This window comes from Cicer arietinum, chromosome 3, assembly GCF_000331145.2.
Source record: "Cicer arietinum cultivar CDC Frontier isolate Library 1 chromosome 3, Cicar.CDCFrontier_v2.0, whole genome shotgun sequence".
NCBI classification, from domain to species: Eukaryota; Viridiplantae; Streptophyta; class Magnoliopsida; order Fabales; family Fabaceae; genus Cicer; species Cicer arietinum.
In genome coordinates this window covers 62,664,966-62,685,798 of record NC_021162.2, presented here as the reverse complement: position 1 = coordinate 62,685,798, position 20,833 = coordinate 62,664,966, and the positions used below count along the sequence as shown (strand labels likewise).

At 30.3% G+C, this 20,833-nt stretch overlaps 1 protein-coding gene across 1 annotated transcript; it reads left to right on the top strand.

Annotated features, from left to right (window-relative positions):
* Nucleotides 1–3,549: 3,549 nt before the first annotated feature.
* Nucleotides 3,550–11,052, top strand: LOC101504452 (subtilisin-like protease Glyma18g48580). Its single transcript, XM_004492859.4, has 11 exons — nucleotides 3,550–3,675; nucleotides 3,756–3,865; nucleotides 3,980–4,077; nucleotides 4,164–4,319; nucleotides 5,802–5,925; nucleotides 7,696–8,239; nucleotides 8,320–8,414; nucleotides 8,874–9,128; nucleotides 9,218–9,347; nucleotides 9,644–9,860; nucleotides 10,203–11,052. Exons 1-11 carry the CDS (start codon nucleotides 3,583–3,585, stop codon nucleotides 10,742–10,744), a joined length of 2,364 nt encoding a protein of 787 aa, XP_004492916.1. The 5' UTR covers nucleotides 3,550–3,582; the 3' UTR covers nucleotides 10,745–11,052.
* The last annotated feature ends 9,781 nt before the right edge of the window (nucleotides 11,053–20,833 follow it).

The window sequence follows — 20,833 nt, the reverse complement described above, 5'->3', positions numbered from 1 at the left end:
TGTATTCGAATACAAGAATGTGTATTCGAATACAAGCTTCAAAATTCAAATAAAACTGAACGTTAAAAGGATGTGTATTCGACTACACACAAGCTGTAGTAGAATACATCTGGAAACAATGCAATTTTTCAATTCTGAAATGGTTCCGGATCATTGCATTTCTTCATTAAACATCTTGGATCAATGGCCATGAATCTGAAGAGATGTTTATGGAGTATAAATACACCATAACTTCAGATCAAACATAACCAATCCTACATCCAAACTTTGAACAAACTTTCTAAAATGTTTTGATTTATTCAAAGTTTCACTTTTATATTTCAAGTACAAATTTTACATTTTCATATCATTGACAAAAGTTCTTTAGTGTACTTGAAATTATATTGGATTGTTATCATTGTACATCACCTATTATATCATATTGATCTAAGTCAAAATCAATATTGTTAAACCATTCAAATGTTGTAAATTGAAGAAAGTGGTGTACTTTCTTCAAGTGTTGTAAATTGAGGAAAGTGGTGGCTTTTCTTCAAGTTTTGTAAACTAAGATAGTGGTGTGCTATCTTAGGGTGACTGTTAGGAGTTTGTAACAAAGGTCCTAGGGTGAGATTTGTACTTATTCTAACAATAGTGGAAAATCTCTTGTGGTGTGCAAGAGGACTGGATGTACCCTTGGTCATAAGGGGAACCAGAATAATATCTTTGTGTTCTTTATTTTTCTGCCATTTATCTTTTCCATACACTATCTTAAATCAGAAAAATAATCCACTAAGTCTCTAAAAACTAAAAAAATTTCTAAACACCTAATTCACCTTTACTCTTAGGCGCACTTCTGTACTTGCAATTTTAATGTAAGAAAACATATCTAAACAAAGGGGAAATAAAAATTAGTATAGAAAAATTAGAGAAAAAATTTAAAAGGAAGCTAAAACTGAAAAAAAAGATGGAAGAAAATGAGAAATATGAAAATAGTTATATATAAGAATTGAATGAAGCTTTCCAACGGTTTTAGTCACCAGAAATTTAAATTTTTTTTCCTTCCATATTGTTTGTGGCAGTTCCACATAATTGAATTCCACAATTTCTGAAGGTTTTTTTTTGTCAGTAATATATGATGGTCTAGTGTTTGCCAGTAATCTTCATGTAGTTGGTTAGTAATATGAGGCTTTTTGTAGTGACCAACAAGACCCAATAATAATTTTTCATAGTTAACGAGACCTAATTGATCTCTATAAAATAACGTGCATTTCTAATTGGATAGATAAGAAACACATAAGCTATAAGCAAATATACACTTTTGCTCATAATACTTCTTTTTCTCTTGGGTGCTGAGAAAAGCTTCTAAAGAAAAATATTTGTAAACATTCTCTAGAGAGCTAATTCAAGAAAAAAAAAATCAAATATTTTGTTTTATAACCTAGCCCAATAGTCAATGAATTCCTCAATAGCTTGATTGTACTAAACTAGAAGGTTGAGAAGATTGAACACAATTAATTTGACTAGTAGATGTTCAAGTGTAAGTTTGATTTCGTGGTAAATTAGTGGATTAAATCTTTCAAGTTGAAGAGACTGGACGTAACTACGTCGTCAGTTGAGAACCAAAATAAATTGGTTGTGAAAATAAATGAGGATCAAATAGTTAGAAGTGGAAGAACATCCTGAAACCTATAAAAACTTTCAAGTCATATAAACAACTTCCTTTAATAATGTATAAAAATATTGATTTTTTGTTACATGACATGTCCTTTTTTATATAAAATATATATATGTCATTAGATATATTTACAATAGCATTTGATCATTTAAATGTTGTTAAATGGACTTTGACCTCAAGTCCAAAAACCAGTACTAAGAAGACGAATATTTAATTTTATTTATACATTCAATAGTCTCAACCTTAGTAAGGTGAGGCTCCAATACAGCTATTACAACTTTTAATACATGTAACTAACAATCTACTTGGTATATAAAAAAATTAATAAAACCTAGTTGTTGATGTAGATAAGAAACAATAGAGAAAGACTTTAAAAAAAAATTATTTAAAGCGACTGTATTTTTTAAATTGACTCCATTATATTATTAAAACGATAATACACTTTATATTATGGAAATATTTTATTTAACCATGTAATATTGGTATTGTTGTGTAATAATCAGCTGCTGGTATTTTAGGGTTTTGGTATTGGTATGAACTGGTCCACTCTGTTGCAAATTTAATAATGGCAAAGCGTGCAATTATGTTCTGTCCAGTTTTCTATGACATTCGTTTTACGATGTGGGGCGTTTAGATTCGTTTTATTTCACTAATTTTGGACAACACCTGTAACATATATTTTTTCATTAAAAAAGTTTGAAATTGAAGAAACACGCCACATGCAAGATTAAAGAAAACTAAAAATTAATTAAAGATTTATAATTGAATTTACGTGTAACCTATCAATTTAAGATTTCTGGACTTGGAACATGTGTGACTGGAAAATCTTAATAATCTATGTCAACCACGATTGATTATATTAGACATACTTTACATAAGTCATTGACGCTAAATATCCGTTGTCTTTAAGGATTGCAAGAGACACCTTAGGTGCAAGGTACTTCAGTATTTATTTGTCCTATACATGCTTTTGAAAAATATATGTATTTGAGCTCTTACTTGCATTGGTGGATTTATAAATTTTCTCCAATGGGACAATACAATAGTATATATATTTAGATTAAAAAAATTATATTATTAATTCTTACAAAATATATCATTATAATTACTAAATAAATTCAAAATACATACAAATTTCTACAAATTATAATTATCATCTACAATTTTTCATATTTAAAAAACATTTAATAATTTTTATTATTAACAATATCAAATATGTCACTCTCACATGTATGTGTATATATAACTACTAAATCAATCTATCATCCTCACAGCCAAGAGAGGCACATAAAGCTCTTGCTTTAGACCTCGCCAAAAAATATTTTTTTACTTTAATTTTTATATAGTATAAAGACCCAATAGTATATTATAAAAAATATTTTACTATACACATACTCCAAAAAAAGTTTTAATTTTGAATTTTTTGCAAAATCATTATTTAGTTGGATTGATATTTTTTGGTCTAGAAAATATCATAGTGAAGCCTTCGTCTTAACTTTTGTTATCAACCGATAAAATCTTATATAAATTAAATAAAACATATTTTTGTTGCAAATTATTTAATAATCTTCTTACTACAACTAAATTGGCTAACGAAGATAATAGGGATTAGAGAAATATTAATTATAAATTGAGAAATTACGAGACAAAAAGTAAGCACATTGCCCACGTGAGAAATATTAGTTATAAATTGAGAAATCATAAAACAAGCCGTGAACATATTGATAACATGAATTATTGGAGTGGTAGTATACACATTATTTTCTTCTTCAACTAAAAGATTTTATAACATCGCAAATTTTTATAAAATTTTAAAATTATTGAATATTTTATTAAATAATTTCAAATAAACATATCAAAAATTTGTAAAATTAACTATTTATATTGAGTTATTATAAGCTAAAACACTGTCCATATACAGAGAATAAATGGGTCGCATCATTTTATGTCTTCATCAACTTCTCATTTCATGTCTTTTTATTTTCACTTTGTTGCTCAATGATGTTCATGCCATCAAAAAGGTAAGCCAGTTACAATACTTTGGTTAATTTTCAATAATTTCATCATCTATTGATTTTTTTTTTTATGATCCTATTTACAGTGCTACATTGTATACTTGGGAACACATTCACATGGTCCAACCCCTTCCCCTGTTGACCTTGAAATTGCTACATCTTCTCATTATGATTTACTTGCTTCAATCTTAGGAAGGTATATATATATAATTAATTAATGAGAAAACCATTACAAAAAATTTCTTAAGCTTTTCTATAGAAGAAATATATTGATTGACTAATGTATATTTATTTGATAATTAATTAACAGCAAGGAGAATGCCAAAGATGCAATTATTTATTCATATAATAAAAACATAAATGGATTTGCAGCTATACTTGAAGATGAAGAAGCTGCACAAATTGCAAGTGAGAAACATAATTACCATGCTTCCAATGAATGTTATAAACATTTTGTAGATCTAATGTTTTAATGTTTCAACATATTTATGCAGAAAATGTGAAGGTGGTGTCTGTGTTTTTGAGCAAAGAGCACAAATTGCACACTACTCGTTCATGGGAATTTCTTGGATTGCGTGGAAATGATATCAATTCAGCTTGGCAAAAGGGAAGGTTTGGTGAAAATACAATCATAGCTAACATTGATACAGGTAGAGTACTTAACTTTTACTATAGTACAATTTTACCACGTTAATTAATTCTATTCTCTATAGTCCAATCAAAGTCTTTTATTTAATTATGATAAAAAATTTCCGAAAACATTCTCTGTTAATTTGTAATAAAAAACATTTACTTTTAATTATTTATTTTGCAAAGGACATTCTCTGTTAAATAATGATCATTACCAATGTCCATTGAGAAGTGTGGAGGATATTGTTTTTTCAGCTGACACGAATCATAAGTTTTTCCTTTTTACAAGGAAATGTTAATATATTATAATATTATATTGGAGTTTGAACTTTGAACTCCAATTCTTTAATCCGCAAACTCTTTTCATATTTAATTTAAGTTAATTTAACTATTCAACCTCTACAAAAATCACAAGTTATTTACAAATTCTATTCCCAGATTGGTGTATGAATCATGTGATTTACATTTGTTTTAGTATATTTTTTAGTTTTTTTTCAAATATATATTTTAATTTTATGTCTTTATGTTTAAAGTATAAAAATAAAATATTGAAATTATATTAAAACTTATATATTCAACATTTAAAAAATTAAAAAGTTTTTTTTAATATCAAATTTCTATTTCTAATTTAATAAAAATCTTTAGAATATTTGTTAATAAAATCCTCGTGATTAACACAATTTGTATAAAAATATTCCGTCATTTTCATTACTATTATGTTTTGTCCTGCACTTACTGGTCAATTTTGGGGGTCGGTTTGTGTTGTGTTTTTCTCATATGCCACTTCTTCTAGTATTCAAACTTTGCATCAACTCATAATTTATAAAAAAAAAAAAAGTTAGAATATACCGTCACATCATCATCCTATGACTTATGAATATAAAAATATTAAAACATTTTAATATAATAATTTCAAAATAAAATATATTAAAAAGAAGATGTAAATGAAAAAAAATGCTCATTTATGTTACAATCATGAAATTAATATAAGAAAAGTGTGCCAAGCTCTGCCACTAAATGAAACAGTAATAATATGTTATTTGTGGTCTGGTGAGATAAATTATTTAAAGACTTTACCGATTAATATTATTACTAGTACTATAATCTTAGTGGCTCTAGTCCGTCAATGATGACATAATATTTGTTATAGATTTAATTAACCTACTCGGAGACAAAAACTACAGGGTTTCTTTGAGTTGGCAAGATGCTTTTCTCGAGGTCTTAATTTATTCCAAAAGTATTTTATTTTATTTTACCACAATATCTCGTGCTTTGTACATTCTTTGAAATTTGCGAATGGGAGGATTAGACGTTGAAATAATTAAGTCAAGTCGTTCACAACGTACAAGGCTCCCATTCTGTCACTTTTACTATTAATTATATTTTATGAAAAAGTGAAGATAACATTGACAGATTCAATATTATAATCTTGCATGTGAAAGATCTGTTCACAAATTATTCAAAATAGTACTATCTTTAAAAGTTCGGAATTTGGATAATAGGTGTTTGGCCGGAATCGAAGAGTTTTAACGACAGAGGAATAGGGCCGGTTCCTGCAAAATGGCGTGGTGGTAACATCTGTCAAATTAACAAACTTCGAGGTTCTAACAAAGTTCCATGTAACAGGTTATCTTTCAACATGCTTCCCCTGTTACATCTTAATGTGCTAACGAACATTATTCCTTTTTAAATATAAATTTAACTAAATATATCATTTTTTTTTCTCACTTTCTCCGTTAATGTGTTAATCTGTATAAATTATCTTCACTAAAAACTAATATTTGACCTTTATGAAAATAATACAATGACAAAATAATCTACTATTAGCATAATTCTTTTATATTTAACACCGTAAGGTTAGGAGACTATTTTGATACATTTCAATTATATAGACCTTTTAACCTGTCATTAAATTATTTTCGAAGACTCTAAAGGCCAACCTTAGACACAAACATGTGATATAAAAATGTTTCATGGACCTCGATTTTCACATGTGAATAAAAATTGTGTTTATATATCATTATGATCAAACCTTAGCTTTGACAATTACACTTTCATTTTAAAACTCTTTCCACCTATGATTCCTCTTTGAATCTCATTCAGGAAAAGAAAAAATCTTTGAATTCCTGTTTGAATGTGACTTAGAACAAAACTTGTAGCCTTACCCATTTTAAAATCACACCATAAACTGTTGGTAAAAATTGAAATTCTATGTGACTAGGCAAATAATTGTTACAATTGGATAGCAAATATACCATTGTTTTTTTAAATTTGGGTTGGATGGTCACTAGCTTATAATTTGAGTGTGGTATAATTCAACTATACAAATATTATTAAAAAAATTCAACCATACAAAATTAGCTTGTGAGTCAAAGAATGTTTCCCTCTTATAAACAAATTTTTAAACCTATTAAGAATTATGGTTGAGCCCAAGAAAGAGAAAAATAAACTTGAAATGATTATTTGATGAGTTGTTTTTACAATTAGAGTATGATGCACTTTTATATAACGCTATTAATGTAACTAACCTAACAACTTCCACTTAACCATAAATAGTTTTAACTACCTCTAATAGCCCCCACAAGTTGGAAGTATGTAAGAACATTTCCAACTTGAAAAAAACAATACAAAAAAAGAAAAATACAATGAAACTAATGAAAGAAAATTACAAGAAAAAAAAAATACAACTTGTAATCAATTCAGCTAAACAACAAAATTTTATGAGAAAAGTAGTAGCGATCGAGGTGCATAACTCTCGTTGAAGTCTTCGACCTACTTTGGGTTAACTTGAAAATCTTCTAGTGTCTCCATGACACTCACTCCAATATAGATCAAGAATTTCAATCTTGGATCTTCAAATGTTAAATATAACCAACAAAGTTTAACCATAATATGATGGAAGCACAAAGAGAATGAAAATTGTTTAATACCATAGGATAAAAAAAACAGAAAATGGCAATTGTTTTACTACCATATGGTAGAAGTACAAAGAGAAAGCCAACAATGGCTAAAAAGAATTAAATTATAGTGAAATATATGACTAAATGATCTTCAATCTTGAATCTACAATCAAGTTGAAAAAGAATGAAAAATCACAAATTTGGATTCAAAATGAGGAAGAAAAGATAAAGGAAATTTGAAAAAAGAATATAACAGAATAATTATTATTGCTCTGATACCATATTAAGAATCATGGTTGAGCCTAAGAAAGAGAAAAATAATTAAAGAGAAAAATAAATTTGAAATGATTATTTGATGAATTGTTTTTACAATTAGAGTATAATGCACTTTTATATAGCGCTATTAATGTAACTAATCTAACAACTTTCACTTAACCATAAGTAGTTTTAACTACCTCTAATAAAACCATTTTCTATTAATTAATTGCACAACCAGGAAACTAATTGGAGCAAGGTTTTTCAACAAAGCATATGAATCATCAAACGGAAAACTCCCTCGTTCACAACAAACAGCACGTGATTTTGTAGGCCACGGTACTCACACTCTATCAACAGCTGGTGGAAACTTTGTTCGAGGTGCAAGCATTTTTGGCATTGGAAATGGTACTATAAAAGGTGGTTCACCAAGATCAAGAGTTGCAACATACAAAGTATGTTGGTCTCTAACAGATGCTGCTAGTTGTTACGGTGCTGATGTGTTAGCTGCTATTGATCAAGCCATTAGTGATGGTGTTGATCTCATTTCTGTTTCTGCTGGAGGCGCATCTAGTACAAATTCTGAAGAAATTTTCACTGATGAGATTTCAATTGGTGCATTTCATGCACTTTCTAGAAATATTTTATTAGTTGCTTCTGCTGGAAATAATGGACCAACACCTGGTAGTGTTGTTAATGTTGCTCCTTGGGTATTCACTGTTGCTGCTAGTACATTAGACAGAGACTTTAGCAGTACTATAACCATTGGCAATGAAAAAATCACGGTATAAGCATCTCTCCTTGTTCTCCTTATTGTTGTTTTTATAGCTTTGGAATTAATTGTGTTCATATTTTCTATTAATAGGGAGCCAGTCTTTTTGTAAACTTGCCACCTAACCAATCTTTTACTCTAGTGGAATCTACTGATGCTAAATTTGCCAATGCCACAACTCGTGATGCGTAAGTGTAATTATATGAATATTAATCGTTCTACATCATTGTATCATATGTCATGTTATTTAAAATATGTTAAATTTAAAAAATCAGAATGACTGATCAAAATTTTCAGATTTTAACGTAGGAGAACCAATTTTGAAAATTGAAAAAAATAAAGAGATTAAATGGCAATTAAATTTTATTTTTATTATCTTATTTTTCCAAATCCCAAAATTGGTGCTGCTTTTTCTTTTAATTTTTATTTTATTTTGCTTTTGATCTCCAAAAATTGTAAAAATTTGAAACTTTAGATTCTGAAAACCATCAATTTTGAAAAAGTTTCAAAATCCGAGAGTTTAAGATAATAAAGTGCAATCAAATAAGTAAAAAATAAAATGCCAAAATTATGAATTTGGAAAAATAAGATGGACCAAAATGCAATTATTAAATGGTTGTTTCATACACTTTTGTATATTGTTGCAGTCGGTTTTGTAGAGCAAGAACACTTGATCCTGCAAAAGTGAATGGCAAAATAGTGTCATGTGTTCGAGAAGGGAAAATAAAAACAGTGAGTGAGGGTCAAGAAGCTTTATCAGCAGGCGCAAAAGGAGTGATTTTGGGAAATCAACCTCAAGTTAATGGGAGAACACTTCTTTCTGAACCTCATGTTCTGTCTACAGTCAACTATCGACAGAATCATCAGAGAACAAAACCTCGTACTTTAGACATTACTGCAACGTAATATATGAAATTGTGACATTATTAAATTGCATGTAACAAATGAAGACCACCATTTTATACATTTTGTATATGCTTTTATTTTGCAGGGATACAATAAAGTCGGGTACTATAATAAGGTTGTCGCAAGCAAAAACTTTCTATGGAAGAAAGCCAGCTCCAATTATGGCTTCATTCTCATCTAGAGGACCAAATAAAGTTCAGCCATCAATACTCAAGGTCTTACACATTTTTCAATTACTAATATACAAGCACGCTCATTTTGATGTGCACATGTGTGATTTCAAGTTATATATAAAAATGTGGTTAATTCAATTGAGTAAAATTTAAATCATGATAAAAATATGTGATTAATTCAACTACATGATTATTATAATTTTTTATGTAATCTAAATTGACTACTTAATCAAATTTACCACATTTTTATATTAATCAAGTGCTGCAATTGTACAATAAAGTAGATATGTATAATACAATTTATTTTTCAATTGGATTAATTGATTTTGTTTTTCTAGCCTGATGTAACTGCGCCAGGTGTGAACATACTTGCTGCCTATTCATTGTTTGCAAGTGCATCTAATTTATTAACAGACACTCGTCGAGGTTTTCCATTCAATGTAATGCAAGGAACTTCTATGTCTTGTCCTCATGTCGTTGGCATTGCTGGACTTATCAAAACACTTCATCCTAATTGGAGTCCAGCAGCTATTAAATCAGCTATTATGACCACTGGTATTATCTTTTTCATCATTCCCACAAACTATATATAGGAGCACATCTTACATGAATTTGGATTTGTCGCAGTTGATCGCATTGCAATTAACAGCTTTGGACGGTTCGTTTAAGATCAAACAGTTCGGATTTTTACTAATTTTTAAATTTTAAATCTGAATTTAAAAATTAAATCTTCTGATTTTAATTGAACAGTTTTGATGTGCCTGACTATACTATAGTCAAAATATTCAGCATAGTCAAAAATATTCAAAGGGTGTTGACTACAGTCAATCTGGTCTAATCCTAGATATGTTTAATTTTAAAATGATTACTAACTTATGCAAATATGTGGGCTTGCAGCAAGCACAAGAGATAACACAAACAAGCCTATACGTGATGCATTTGATAAAAAACTAGCAAATCCATTTGCTTATGGTTCAGGACATGTTCAACCCAACAATGCAATAGACCCCGGACTTGTCTATGATCTAACCATTGTTGATTACTTGAACTTCTTATGTGCTTCTGGATACAACCAACAACTCATTTCATCACTTAATTTCAACATGACATTTAAATGTTCAGGATCTCATAGCATAGAAGACTTAAACTACCCTTCAATCACATTACCGAATCTTGGGTTAAATGTCGTTAATGTGACACGTACAGTCACCAATGTTGGGCCACCAAGTATATATTTTGCAAAAGCCCAATTGCCTGGATATAAAATTGTTGTTGTACCAAACTCTTTGAGTTTCAAAAAAATTGGTGAAAAGAAGACATTCCAAGTTATTGTGCAAGCAACAAATGTGACACCAAGGAAGAAATACCAATTTGGGGATTTGCAATGGACAAATGGAATACACATTGTAAGGAGTCCTGTCACAGTTAAGCGCAAATAAACAATATCTTAAAAATTTGTTGTTAGCGTGTTACAATTTGGATGCACCTCGTAGTCAACTTATGTTTTTGGACGTGTTGAGGTTAATACTAATACTTCGCAATTGGATGAATTATTTATGATATTATTTATCATTTCTTTAAAAAAAAATTAAAATATGTTATTATTAGACTATATGCTTTTGTTACTTTATCGATTTTTTTTTAGTTTGGATGTTAATAATAGTCTGATACTCTATCTGTCTCCTTTTTGAGTTTAAGTTACTTGTTTTGATTTTGGTAATAAAAGGAACAAGTTATTTGTTTTTAAGATAGTTTGTTTTCTCTCTCAAGAGTTTATCTATTAAAAATAATTATATTTGAAGTGCATTATATATATATATATATATATATATATATATATATATATATATATATTCACAATATTATGGGAGTTTAGTTTATTTTTCTAGACCCAATTTTCATTATTTCTTTTTAAAGGTTAAATTTAAAATTTGAAAAGAAAATAGATTTGGTTAAAAAAAATGAATCATCTAACTTAATTTTAAAAAAGTTTTCAATCAAATCACAAAAATTTTATAATCTTTTTTTTTAACACTAACGCGACACCACAATGATTTTTATGAACCACATTGACCACCTCCATTCACAACTCTAGCCATTACCAACCTCCATAACTTCTAACTACCATAATAGTATAGATATTTTTTTATAGTTTCAATCAAGCATAACTATAATATTAATAAAAACATTTGACATTTATTATATGTAACTTATATATAAAAATAATTTGTGATTGATTACCGTGTAAAAAGATTTACACTATTTTCCAAAATTAATCTCTTTTTGTTTTTTTTGTAAGTTTTATATTTGGTTGATTAATCATTAATTTACACATTAAATTTAGATGTTATTTGAGATATGGATTTTTTAGTTAATTTTGATAAAATTAAACTATCAACCAAGTATATATAATTTTAGATGTACAAATTTAATTTATAATAGTAAAAGTAGTTACATAAATTTTTGGTCTCCATAAAATTTTAGCTTTTTTGTTTTTAGATTTTATAATTTTTTTAAACTTTTTAGTTTGAAAAGAAATTTCATTTTCAATTTATGTCTTTTTTCTTATTTTTTTTAACTCAACTCAGATGTATCTTTAAAATATTTGAAAGATTTTTGGCAGGACTTTATAAATATATTCCTAAAAAAGTTTATATTTTTTTAACAAGAATGAATTAAACATGAAGTTTTAAGCTTTTGATGTTAATTATCCATGTCAATTACATGATGAATAACCTAGTGCGGAAGCGTACCTGTGGGAATTGCCATTAATGAAATCCTGGGATGATGATGATAGAGCCAATGGGTTGAGTGATCTTCCTCAGCAAAACACCCTGAAGACCTTGCTCTCTTGATGGGGATAGAGAGAACCAGAGAGTTTTCTCCTTTAGGGTTTTGAAACTGAATAGTCTTGTTGTGTTTGTCTTGGGGACCATTACCCCTATATATAACTATTATTAGTTATATCCCAAATTGCAGTATTTCCAATTCAGCCCCTCATTAAATTAGAAACTGTCTGGTATCTACACTATTAATTTTCATAACTATTATGCTCTTTAGCCATAAACTATTATATTTATTATTTGACCCCTAGTTTATCGGCTAATTATATAATGACCCTAACACACTTTATTAATTAATTACATCTGTGACCCAAAAATCTTACAATGTCCCACTGGTCACACATGTATCCTTAGGAGTGTGTTAGACTTTATGACGTCAAAAATGTCATTATAATTACCTTGAGTATAATCCAAATTGTCCCGTCCATTAATCATATCAGCACATGGAACCAAAGAGGCTTTCGTCATAATAAGCATAACTAAACCCATCAATGATCACCCGTACTGACACAACTAAATGACATAGACCCATTATGAAAAATGTAGCATGAAAATTACATGAAGTTGGTCAATGCATGTCAATTTTCAACTGGTCCTACTTTATCGAATGAGATCATACCATAACTTAAATGTACAAAGTAACCAAAAACTGAATACTTTAAACTTTATTTCTGATCAGAAAGTCCAAATACAATGTATTTGTACTTTACAATTAAACATAGAACATGAATTACATAATGGACGAAACTCCCACTAAAATCAAGATTCCTCAAACTGTAGCACACCCATGTGAGCAGTATGCTCATGAAAGACCTTGGGTGGTAGACCTTTAGTGAGTGGATCCGCAATCATGGAGTTTGTCCTTAAGTGTTCTATGGATATCTGTCCACTTTGTACCTTCTCTTTAACAACTAGGAACTTAATGTCAATGTGCTTTGACTTGGTTGAGCTCCTATTATTGTTAGAATACAGGACTGTTGATCTATTGTCACAATACAACTTGAGTGGTCTTTCAATCCCTTCAACTATTTGCAGCCCCGTGACAAAATTTCTCAGCCAAATGCCCTGGTCAGATGCCTCATGAATTGCTACGAATTCTGCTGCCATGGTTGATGAAGCAGTAAGACCTTGCTTGGCACTACGCCAAGAAACTGCTCCACCAGCTAACAGAAAGACATAGCCTGAAGTTGATCTTAAGCTGTCTTGGCATCCCGCAAAATCCGAGTCAGAGTACCCAGTGATCTCTAACTGGTCTGACCTCCTATATGTGAGCATGTAGTTTCTTGTTCTCTTCAAATATCTCATGACCCTCTTGGCTGCTTTCCAATGGTCAAGACCTGGATTGCTTAAATATCTGCCTAAAATCCCTACTATGAACGCTATGTCTGGACGCGTACATACTTGGGCATACATAAGACTCCCTACAGCTGAAGCATAAGGGATCTTTTGCATTTCTTGAATTTCCAAACTTCCCTTAGGGCACTGTTTGAGACTAAACTTGTCTCCCTTAGCAACTGGGGTGTCCCCTGGTTTGCAATCCTGTAACCCAAACCTTTTGAGAACCTTATCGATATAGCTCTTTTGTGACAATCCAAGAATACCTCGAGATCTGTCTCGGTGTATCTGAATTCCTAATACAAAAGAGGCGTCACCAAGATCTTTCATCTCAAAATGCTTTGATAGAAATTTCTTAGTTTCGTGCAACATGCCTATATCGTTAGTGGCAAGCAGTATGTCATCAACATACAAGACCAGGAAAATATGTCTGCTCCCACTGAACTTATGATACACACAATCATCAACTGTATTCATCTCAAAACCAAATGAGAGAATTACTTGATGAAATTTATGGTACCATTGACGAGAAGCTTGTTTTAGCCCATAAATGGATTTTCTTAGTTTGCACACCATATTCTTTGGGTCTCCCAACACAAAGTTTTCTGGCTGCACCATATAGATCGTCTCATCAATGTCGCCATTGAGAAAAGCTGTTTTTACATCCATTTGATGAAGCTCCAAATTAAAGTGAGCAACAAGAGCCATGATTATTCTTAAAGAGTCCTTCGATGAAACCGGAGAGAAAGTCTCTTTATAATCAATCCCTTCCTTTTGAGTATAACCCTTAGCTACAAGACGTGCCTTATATCTCTCCACATTACCATTGGAATCCCGCTTGGTTTTAAAAATCCATTTGCAACCAATGGGTTTCTTTCCTTCAGGTAATGGGATAAGTTCCCAAACTGAATTGTCTTGCATAGACTTGTACTCCTCATTCATTGCTTCGATCCACTTATCTGAACGAGAATCTTGCATGGCTTGATGAAAGTTGACTGGGTCGTCTTCCGTCATGCCAACATTTTCCTCTACCTCATTGATAAATACTACATAATCATCCGAAATAGCATTTTTCCTTTCTCTAGTGGATCTCCGCAATGGAGCTGGCTCTTGAGGCACTTGTTCTTGAGGATCTTGAATTTGATCTGGATTTTGTTCTTCCTGAACAACCAGATCATCTTGAGTTTGTTCAATAATGGGAAAGTCAATTGGTGGAAGAATCAGTTCTGGAATTGTTACCGATTCTTCCTCAAAGACAAAATCTTTAACCTTAATCTTCCCCCCAAACTCAATATCCTCAAAGAACGTTGCCGTTCCCGTCTCAAAAATTGTTCTCAAATTAGGATCATAAAATTTATAGCCCCTTGATTTTTCTGAGTACCCTATAAAATAGCTGCTAATTGTTCGGGGTTCAAATTTCTTTTCATTCGGCCTATAAGGCCTTGCCTCAGCTGGACATCCCCAAACATGAAGGTGCTTCAGACTAGGCTTACGCCCAATCCAAAGCTCATAAGGTGTTTTAGCCGCTGCCTTAGTTGGTACTCTATTAAGAATGTATGCTGCTGTTTTTAATGCCTCTCCCCAGAGTGACTCTGGCAAGGTGGAATGACAAATCATACTCCTTACCATATCCTTAAGAGTCCTGTTTCGTCTTTCAGCTACACCATTCATGCTGGGTGACCCCGGCATAGTGTATTGTGGGACGATTCCACATTCCTCTAGGTATTTGGCAAATGGTCCCGGACGTTGTTCACCTGAACCGTCATATCTGCCGTAGTATTCACCACCACGATCAGATTTGACCTTTTTAATTCTTTTATTAAGTTGATTCTCAACTTCTGCCTTAAAGGATTTGAACACGTCTATTGATTGGGACTTTTCGTGAATTAGGTAAAGGTAGGCATATCTAGAATAATCGTCTATGAATGATATAAAATATTGTTGACCATTCCAAGAAGGAGTTGGAAATGGCCCACAGATGTCCGTATGTATCAATTCTAAGACGTCTGTAGCTCTATATGCGCCTAATTTCTTATCTTTAGTCTGTTTTCCTTTAATGCATGCTACACAAACGTTAAAGTCTGTGAAGTCAATGGAATCTAAAATTCCATCTGACACAAGTCGTTCAACTCTATTTTTAGAGATGTGACCTAGACGCTTGTGCCAAAGCACCCCTGAATTGAAATTGTCAATTTTCCGCTTAGTACCACGTGATTCCACATTCAAGGTTTCATTATAGTTAGCCACAGTTTCCAACAAATAAAGATTATCATAACCAGAAAGTAAACCGGTTCCAACAACATTCGAATTTAAAGACAAAGTAAATTCTTTATTCCCGAATGAACAATAATATCCTGATTTGTCCAAATAAGAAATAGAGATCAAATTCCGTCTAAATGACGGTACAACAAAAGTGTCTTTTAAATCCAAATAATGACCGGAACTTAATAATAATCTAAATTTTCCTATGGCTTCAACTTCTACCTTCTTCCCATCTCCTACATAGATCCATCTTTCAGTATCACTAGGCTTTCGGAAGTTCAGGCAACCCTGCATTGAAACACTGATGTTAGTAGTTGCACCAGAGTCTAACCACCAAGTGTTTCTAGGTACTGAAGCTAAATTAACCTCAGAACAGACCAAAGACAGAATCATACCTTTCTTAACACGCCAAGCGTGATATTTGGCACAATCCTTCTTCACGTGTCCAGAACTCCTGCAGAAGAAGCAGTTGTTATCCTTAGTCTGCTTCTTTTGTTCTGGACCCTTAGCAGCAGCTTTGTTCTTGGGCTCCTCAATTCTTTTCCTTTTGCCCTTGTCTTTAGAGATGCTAGTAAAGTGAGCACTTTCAGTCCTATCTTGCTTCAGCCTGTCCTCTTCTTGCACACATAATGAAATGAGCTCATTAAGAGTCCATTTCTCCTTTTGACAATTATAAGTCACCTTAAACTGACTGAATTGCGAAGGAAGAGACAGCAATACTAAATGAATGAGTAAGTCATCTGACAACTCAAGCTTTAGACCTTTAAGCTTAGAAGCAATGTTGGACATCATCATAATGTGCTCTCTTATATTTCCCTTGCCTTGATACTTCATGGAAATTAAATTCTGAAGCAAAGAACTTGTTTCAGCCTTATCACTTTTTACAAAGCGTTTTTCCATCTCAACAAATCAAAATTCCCAAATTCCCAAATTACAAACCCTAATTTTTCAAACACGTTAAAAATATGGATTCCATAATATATATATCAAAATTCCCAAATTCCCAAATTACAAACCCTAATTTTTCAAACACGTTAAAAATATGGATTCCATAATATATATATCAAAATTCCCAAATTCCCAAATTACAAACCCTAATTTTTCAAACACGTTAAAAATATGGATTCCATAATATATATATCAAAATTCCCAAATTCCCAAATTACAAACCCTAATTTTTCAAACACGTTAAAAATATGGATTCCATAATATATATATCAAAATTCCCAAATTCCCAAATTACAAACCCTAATTTTTCAAACACGTTAAAAATATGGATTCCATAATATATATATCAAAATTCCCAAATTCCCAAATTACAAACCCTAATTTTTCAAACACGTTAAAAATATGGATTCCATAATATATATATCAAAATTCCCAAATTCCCAAATTACAAACCCTAATTTTTCAAACACGTTAAAAATATGGATTCCATAATATATATATCAAAATTCCCAAATTCCCAAATTACAAACCCTAATTTTTCAAACACGTTAAAAATATGGATTCCATAATATATATATCAAAATTCCCAAATTCCCAAATTACAAACCCTAATTTTTCAAACACGTTAAAAATATGGATTCCATAATATATATATCAAAATTCCCAAATTCCCAAATTACAAACCCTAATTTTTCAAACACGTTAAAAATATGGATTCCATAATATATATATCAAAATTCCCAAATTCCCAAATTACAAACCCTAATTTTTCAAACACGTTAAAAATATGGATTCCATAATATATATATCAAAATTCCCAAATTCCCAAATTACAAACCCTAATTTTTCAAACACGTTAAAAATATGGATTCCATAATATATATATCAAAATTCCCAAATTCCCAAATTACAAACCCTAATTTTTCAAACACGTTAAAAATATGGATTCCATAATATATATATCAAAATTCCCAAATTCCCAAATTACAAACCCTAATTTTTCAAACACGTTAAAAATATGGATTCCATAATATATATATCAAAATTCCCAAATTCCCAAATTACAAACCCTAATTTTTCAAACACGTTAAAAATATGGATTCCATAATATATATATCAAAATTCCCAAATTACAAACCCTAATTTTTCAAACACGTTAAAAATATGGATTCCATAATATATATATCAAAATTCCCAAATTCCCAAATTACAAACCCTAATTTTTCAAACACGTTAAAAATATGGATTCCATAATATATATATCAAAATTCCCAAATTCACAAATTACAAACCCTAATTTTTCAAACATGTCAAAATTCCCAAATTGAATCCTAAACAAAGACAATAACCGAATTTCATCATGAATTAAACATGGTAGGCTCTGATACCACTTGTTAATTATCCATGTCAATTACATGATGAATAACCTAGTGCGGAAGCGTACCTGTGGGAATTGCCATTAATGAAATCCTGGGATGATGATGATAGAGCCAATGGGTTGAGTGATCTTCCTCAGCAAAACACCCTGAAGACCTTGCTCTCTTGATGGGGATAGAGAGAACCAGAGAGTTTTCTCCTTTAGGGTTTTGAAACTGAATAGTCTTGTTGTGTTTGCCTTGGGGACCATTACCCCTATATATAACTATTATTAGTTATATCCCAAATTGCAGTATTTCCAATTCAGCCCCTCATTAAATTAGAAACTGCCTGGTATCTACACTATTAATTTTCATAACTATTATGCTCTTTAGCCATAAACTATTATATTTATTATTTGACCCCTAGTTTATCGGCTAATTATATAATGACCCTAACACACTTTATTAATTAATTACATATGTGACCCAAAAATCTTACATTTGACACTTAAAAGTTCATATTTCATTCATCTTTTGATAAAAAAATTATAATATTTTGCAGTAAAGATTTGTATGATGTTCTAAATATGTCTAAAAATTAATCATTCAAAAAATTAAAAGAATCACATGAATTGGAATTAAAAACGGTGACAAAAACTTAGAACGAAAAATATTTGGAGACTAAAAGAGTAAGAAATATTTTGTACAGACTAAAAACAAAATATTAAAATTTTACAAAAAATAAAAATTTATTTAACCTTAATAAAAAAACATAATATCCTTTTAAATTTTATAACTCAATTTTTATTTGTGAAAACGTTAATATCTGTCTTTGTATCTACATATATTAATATAATATTTTTATAGAAAAATAAAGTATACGTGTATGGATATTTTATTTAAAAATATAAAAGTTTACATAAATTTTTGAAATATATTAATATTATAATATCTACTATAATAGAATTAACCACGAAATGCATTTCGTACGAATATACGAGTATTTTTTAAGTTATGATTTAAAAAGTTTGATCACCGCAAACGACATTTCCTCTATTTAACGGTGAATGTCATTTTTTCTCATAATTTTATATATTAAAAAATAATAATTAATAGAAAAGATAGAATGTTATTTTTATTGAATGATCTTTATTAATAATTAATATATTTTTTATTATCATAAATTCAAAAATAAATATAAAGTAAAAGTTTTTGGGTATTGGGTAGGTTGGTCCAACATATTATGAGGTCTAAAGCGAAACTATTAGACAAACTATTTTCAAAAATTAATACATAAATTGTTATTATTTTATTTAATAACTATAGAAAAATTCTTTAGTAGGATTAATAGTATTTTCAAATCTATTTTCTCTATATTTTTCAAAAAATAAAATAATATATTTTAACTGTTTTATAGCAACATCAAGAACTCATGTAAATTTTTTCATCTTTTAGTTGAAGAAGAAAATAGTGTGTATACTATCACTCCAATAACTCATGTTAGCAATATGTTCACTACTTTGTCTCATGATTTCTCAATTTATAACTAATATTTCTCATATGATCAATATGTTCACTTTTGTCTCATAATTTCTAACTAATATTTTTCAATTTATATAAATTTTGTCGGTTGATAGAAAAAGTTAAGACGAAGGTTTCATGTGATATTTTACACACGACTTAAAAATATCAATCCAAATAAATAATGATTCTACCAAAAATTAAAAATTAAAACTTTTTTGAGGTAAGAGACTTTTTATAATATATTATTGGGCCTTTATATCTTATAAAAGTAAAGTAAAAAAATATTGTTTGACGAGGCCTAAAGCAAGGGCTTTAGGTGTCTCTCCCTTGGGCCGGCTCTAGTATTGGGCTCCCTTCCTTTGTGGAGAAATGCCCAAATATTATAGTTCATGTGTCTCACTTGTTTAGGTGGAGACTGGTCTAATTAGGGTTAACAAGAGAGATACTATTTTGATAGAAAAGGCAACCACCAAAAGAGAAAGAAAGGAGTAACCCTATTTCCAATTGTGTTAAATCAGTATCAGAAAAACATCGATTGCACATTTGTTAACCATTGGATCGGTCTGATTTTTGGACAGCAGGTTCGCAATTCATTTTCAATGGTCGGATCGGCGAAACAACAGCAGGTTTTTGGATATTTTTCTTTTTCTTGTTTTTCATTTGTAGGCTTTAATACTTTGTTATTTTGTCTGGTTGTATGCATAATTTGTGCATCATTTTGAGACTCTCGTGTATCCTTATTTATTTTATTGGAGCTACTTCTTTAGTCTGGACGACTCGTGGTTTTTACCCTTGCATTGAGGGGTTTTCCGCGTTAAAATATCGTTGTTCATTACGTCATTTTATTTTGACTAATTTGCTGTCATATATTTATTGTTGCTCCTCATGGGTTCTTGCAAGTTGGGGGAATTTTATATCCCCTGCATATTACTTGTTATTGTGTTTATGTGTTTATTCCCATCGGAGCTCTTGGTTGAAAGGTTATTTGACTTGCTTGAAGGATGGAGGAAAATATGAATATAAAGATGGTGTGCTTGAATGGTACTAATTACCATTTGTAGAAGGACAAGATGAAAGATTTGTTATTTGTGAAGAAGATGCATCTTCCTATTTTTTCTAAAAAGCTGATTGATAAATCTACGGAAGAATGGGATTTTGAACATCAACAGGTATGTGGTTTTATTAGGAAATATGTAGAAGATAATGTTTATAATCATATTGCTAATGAGACAGATGCAAAAACTATGTGGGATAAGAT